Raw genomic sequence first — 6,254 nt, forward strand, 5'->3', positions numbered from 1 at the left:
GTTGTCTTGGAAATGTAAAAGTTCACATTTTCATTATTCTGAGCATTTTAATGACTTGTGGTAAGTTTGCCAACTGTTGTTTCCAAGGTCAAGTATGAACTTACATTCAACATTCAAGCCAACATGGATGAACTATCTTTACAAAGCAAAATAAAATAAACAATTTTTATATCTGTAATGAGCTGCTTAAATTCAACACTATTTCTTGGTTCTTGGTCCTGTAACTTCTGGAAATCTTAGATACATACATAGATAATACATTTTGATTGAAGTCAAGGCTGTTTTTTTCAAAATGCAACAGTAACACAGCAACATAACATTATATATTAGCAATATTAGCTCCATTGGTCACCGATGTTAGGCAAATAAGTCAATTCAATAACATAGTGTAGGATCAGGCTGTACAGGATTGTTTTGAATTCATTCTGACCTATTACATAGAGCCCTACTGTAGATCAAGAGAAAACATTATGTTCCCATTTTCCTCCTATTACTAACAATACAACCACCAACTACAAAAAGGCAGAACTACAGTGTTGTTGTACCTGTTTCCTCATCAATGGTGAACACTCCCAGACCCGAGCCTTCATGGATGTGGTACCGGACAACTCCATCTCTGCCCAGGTCCTTGTCTGAAGCTGTGAGCGTGACCACTGATGTCCCCACTACTGCATCCTCCATCAACCCGGCTTCAAACACAAACTCTGAGAACATAGGCCTGTTAAGGTTTTCGTTGACATCCAGAACCTGAATCTCCACAAAGCAGGAGGAGGAGAGGGAGCGAGGGAGGCCATGGTCCACGGCCCGGACTGTGAGGTTGTAAATTGGCCTTCTCTCAAAGTCCAGCTCCCTCTCCAGGAACAAGGCGCCCGTAGAGGGGTCGAGTTGAAAGATCCCGCCCTCCGTGTTCTTGAGGTTGTAGGTGACAATGCCTCCGCTGCCCAAATCCAAGTCAACACTCTCAACCCAGACGAGGAGAGTGCCCACGGGTACATCCTCTGGTACTTTTATTTTGTAAACTTTGGGTACAAACTTGGGTGGGTTGTCATTTATATCTTGCAAAACCACCACAAGGTCAATCATGGAGAACAACTGAGGGCCGGGCTTGGCTTGGTCTCTGGCTTCAATCCTGAGGTCATGCCTGGGTGAGGTTTCTCGATCCAAACCACCCGTCACCATCACCTCACCAGTCACTTCATCAATTCTGAACATGTCAGTAGACGTGAGCAGGGAGTATTGGACATTACCACTCGCATCTACATCAAAATCTATAGCATGAGCTGTAAAAATAATGGAGTCCTCCTCTGTGTTTTCAGGCACACGTATCACATATCTAGGCTGATCAAAAACAGGAGGATTGTCATTGACGTCCATGACATTCACGGCAACAAACTTCCATGCAGATGTTTGCGGTATCCCCAAATCATAAACGGTGATGTTCAAAACATAAAACTCTTTACTCTCTCTGTCTAATGGGCAAACTAGCTGAAGGTCACCAGAGAACATGTCAATGGAGAAACAGCCATCTTCATTCCCACTCGATAAGGTGTATACCAGCTTACTATTAAACCCAGTGTCAGTGTCTGTTGCCTTGAACTGAATAATGGAGGAATTCAGTGGATGGTCCTCAATCAGGTCGATTGAACCCGGGAGGCCCAGGTCGAACTTGGGAGAATGTCGGTTGGTGATGTGAATATCAGAGAACGTGTCTTCCTCTTGATTTGTTAAAATGGGTTTGATCGACTCAATCAGTTTATCGGTCAGCTGTTTGAAAATGCCCGTTTCCTGGCAGTGCAGTGTTGCGTCATCACCTCTGTTAGTGACAGTAACCCTGACAAGTGAAGCTTCAGAGAAATGTGTGCCATCAGTGGCTACAACTCTCAAGTCGAACGAACCTGCTCGCACAGGAATTGGTTGCTTCAGGGTGACGGCTCCTGTCACCGGGTCAATATCAAATACTTGTAGCTCATTTCCCGACTCGAAGACATACCTCAACTGCTGCAGCTCATCTACATCAATGGCTGACAGCTCAGCGATGGTGTGTCCCACGAGTAAGTCTTGAGGTACAGTGGTGTTGCAGCCCACCCTCTCAAACAGAGGGATGTTGTCGTTGACGTTGTTCAGGGTTATCGTCACGGGGCATTCGCTGACCTGACTGAAGGGGCTGCCACTGTCTGACGCCCAAACTCTCAGGTGGTACCGCCGTTTCATCAGCTCGTAGTCTAAGTGTTCAGAGGTTGAGATGACACCTGTGAATGGGTCTATTATAAAAGGTAAGGGGCCTGCATTCGCAATAGCGTAAGTCACAAAGCCGTTTTTGCCTTTATCTTTGTCTGTGGCAGCTACTTTCAAAACGCTGCTGCCAACAGGAGTGTTTTCATCCAGCGTGGCTTGATAGGAGGAGTGAGTGAACTGTGGGCTGTTGTCGTTTTCATCGGTTATCTCGATCACTATGTGAGTCTCAGCGTCACCATAATTGGCCACAACATCGAACTCGTACCGCTCCTTTCTCTCATAGTCAAATTTCTCTGTTGTTATGATAATTCCTGTTTTGGGATTTATCTTGAATTTAGTGCTGTCTGGATTATTTTTGATACTAAAGGTAACATTATAAGGTACTGAGGTGACAGAAACCTTAACCACGTGAGTTTTAGGGGGTGAAAACTCACTAAGTGTGACAATGTAGGTGTCCTCTAAAAATGCCAACGGGCTGTAATGATAGGCCGGAATGTGGATTTGTGCAACAGGAGAGTGTAAGCTCGGGAAGCTCCTGTCTTTAGCTTGAAGGGACAGATTCAACCCAAAAGGAGTTTTAGACCAGATAGTCCTCTTTGTTGAGATTACTTGGAAGTCACTGCCCTGCACACCAAAAGGAATTATCTCAAAACTCTTGTGGGGATCCCCTCCAACAATATTAAGGGATTCCACAGGCTTAACTCCGGCCTCTACGTGGACATTGATAGTTATTTTGCCGTCTGTAGAGAATGTGTGTTTGGGGGGCGGTGTGATAACTGGAAACCCCATGGCCATCTTTTGTACATTTATTGTTACCCTGGCAACATTACCAAATTTTTGAACGCCAGATATCTTCTTTGTCCTGTCCTCAGCTAAAACCGTGAGGTCGTACCTCTCTGTGCGGGTGTGATTGAGCTTCTTGACAAGACTGACTGTGCCTGTGAAAGGGTCGACGACAAAGGGATGAGATCTGCTGGTGAAAGAGTAATAAAACTGGGCGTTGCTCCCAATGTCGGCGTCTGTTGCACTAACTATCACAACATTTGACTTAAGTGGACTGTCCTCCCTGATAGCCTTGTTGTATGAGGCAGGATAGAAAAGAGGCTTTAGGTCGTTAGTGTCAAGCACCTGGACAAACACCTTAGTCTTCGTCTGGAAGTCAAAAGTGCTTTCGGTCGCCGCAACAGTGAGAATGTACGCGTCTCTGACCTCCCTGTTGAGCTGTGCTGAGTTACTGCTGCGTGTTTTGATCCTGAGGAAGCAAAAATCCCCAACTACAACCGCCTCTGCTTGGAAAAGGCCATCGTCATCACCTGAGACCACATTATATTTGATTTCCCAGAACACATCTGTCACTTCAATGCCCATCTTCTCTGACGTCTCAACGTACGCCCGCGGGGCAGAGTTCTCGTTGATGGTGACGTTGTAGAGATGATGTGTGAATCTCAGCGGCAAGCTGTCCTTTCCTTTACCCATGTTCCCCTGACATCTCGCCACGTGCAGGAGGACTGATGCTAAAGTAAGGAGAGTTGTTCCTAAAGCTGCCATCTTTGGTACCTCCATGAAGATCCTCAGACCTGTGAAAAGGAAGTAAAAACAAATACATGTCAGGAAATGTGTTATAAAATCAGGAAAAGGAGAAGTCTTTAGTTTCCTTGAGTAAATAGTTTCATCTTGCATATCTGCAAAAACACACGGAACACATAGAACTCTTGCACCGACACTATTTTGTAAATAGACCTATAATTTTTCCCCAAGCTCCAAAAAGAATACAACACGGACTCAGAACACACAAAGACATGACAGCAGAGGGGAAGCCTATGGCGAGGTATCTGACTCCTGTCCCAACTTGACTTGACCAAAAAAAAGAATGCAAAATAAAACAACACTTTGTTTCTGGACCAGAAAGTTTCCTCTGAGCCCTTTCAGACAGGAGGCAGCCCACACACTCCCACATAATTATTCCTTTGATGGCCAGATACTAGCAAAAGGTACCCATCAAAATTATTACTTCTAAGCCTTTGTCATCACAGAGCTATGAGGAGGGATTTATAGTTGGATGACTCAGTATCACGCAGATGACAGTGGGCGGTTCAGTCCTGATCCGAGTGTAAACAGCTGCATGTGTACTATAGGTCTGAGCTGGTGGCTGCTGAGTGTTAGACATCGTGAAGGAAGGAGCCGCGAACTGCTGCTTTCATAATCAACAAAGGATCCACATGGCTGGCACACTGTTGGAATTTTAATACATCTGTTACGAGGGAGACGAGGCCAGATGGGCAGCATGAAACGTTTAAAAATAGATCAACACTAATTGACATAATTAACTGTAATAAAGTTGAATCACAGCATTAAACAGTTAAAAAGTTTACATTGCAGATAAAACATTTATTGAATGCTGTATTTAATTAAACGGCAGCATGTTGTTCTGAAGATCTGAAGCTGCGTGCAACTCGCAAATTTCATTAAAATCTATTTGGATTTTTCTCTCTGCTACATATGCTTTTTTCTTTTCAATAAACGCAATAAATAAAGTGGCATTGAAATATATTTCTGCTTTAGTCTCACATACTGTTTTCTTCAAAGGAGATTCAACAGTGAGTCATATTCCCACAATCTGCCTTTTAACTGTATCTATGTCTCAATCTGTGTCATCCATAATTCAGTGTTGTAGATACGGAGGCGAGTTATTACTTTGATTTGAACTCAGGATTTAGCATTCGCTGGCTATGCTAACAGTTTACCTTTGCAGGGAAGTGTGTCGACTGATAGTGAAAAGAACAGGGAGGGGAGTGATGAGCAGGACGTGCAAAAAGTTTGTATACAAAACTGGCAACTTGCACTTACACGCCAACTTTAGTCATTAAAAGAAGTTCAGGAAGACCAAAGACTTGCAGAATAAAGTGACAAGTTCAGTTCATTGCTTTTGTTTTGACACCACCCTCAACAACATTCACAAATCAAGGGACACATTAAGCAATTAATACAACAGCATTTCAGTATCCCATGGGGGAACAAAAATGTTTCATATTTCAGGTTTGATAACTGCTTGAAGGTGCACCCTTTGCATGTGGTTTCCATGCACTTGCTTTAATTGAAACCAAAGGCACAAATGTGCACAAGAAACATGGAAACACGTGAGCTAAAGTGATCCGAGGTGATGCACAGCCACACCATGGCAGCTCAGAACTGACAGCAGAGAGAACTGCGGGGCAGAACACTTTGCCCTTCGCAACCACTGACAGCTGAAAGAAATCCACACAGAACAATCTGCAGGGCAGAGATGCCGTTTCCTGAGATCAACGATGAAAAGATTTATGTCATGCGTTTTTACCCTTTCATTCCTTTCTGCAAGAAATAAGCTCGTTCAGATAGTATTATGAAAGAAAATGTAAAGCATTAGACCCCATTGTTAGGCCATTAGCACAAAGCGGGGCAAGACAAAAGACGCCTTCATTTTGTTCCACAAAGCCATGAATACCAATATCTCACAGGGTATAAGGGTTTGTGAAAACAGCTCTCGACGGGTTTACGATGCTCTGAACGTTAAGGTCTGTCTCCAGGTAGACTGGCGCTGGGGGCTTCAGTGGAGGGTGACAGGTATGTGGGGTTTTATCTCCAGTCAGGGCACTTGGTGACATATAATCAGATTACGGCGGTCAGGGTTCATTATTTGGGTTTCAGAAGAGATTTCAATTTTGTAATCTGAATTTTTCTGCAGTGTCACTTTTCAACATCTGCAAGGCCCGATTAAAAAATGTGTTAGCATAATTTAGTGTCGGGGCTTTGAAGGCAGGGACACTTCACATGTGGTACTTTGTATACTTAGTCTAAAATACAAGGTTGCAGCTGTCACTGCATAAAGAAGTGGACTTTATATTTTATGGATGGTTCCTATATTATATTATGAACGGATCTAACCTGTGGATGTGGATCTACAGGATTGGCATAATGAGGTACAAAGAGTAATAATTACAGGTCTGAGAAACATGTTTATCCTGTGGACCGAATAAATCTGT

General features: G+C 43.6%; 1 protein-coding gene across 1 annotated transcript in view; it reads right to left on the reverse strand.

Moving 5' to 3' along the window:
• fat2 (FAT atypical cadherin 2) overlaps positions 1–3,798 on the reverse strand; it is a 71,759-nt gene extending 67,961 nt beyond the window's left edge. Inside the window, 1 exon segment of the mRNA XM_029441868.1 lies at positions 546–3,798. Coding sequence (XP_029297728.1) covers positions 546–3,798 — 3,253 coding nt within the window.
• Between the last annotated feature and the right edge of the window lie 2,456 nt (positions 3,799–6,254).

Source organism: Cottoperca gobio, chromosome 10, assembly GCF_900634415.1.
Source record: "Cottoperca gobio chromosome 10, fCotGob3.1, whole genome shotgun sequence".
NCBI classification, from domain to species: domain Eukaryota; kingdom Metazoa; phylum Chordata; class Actinopteri; order Perciformes; family Bovichtidae; genus Cottoperca; species Cottoperca gobio.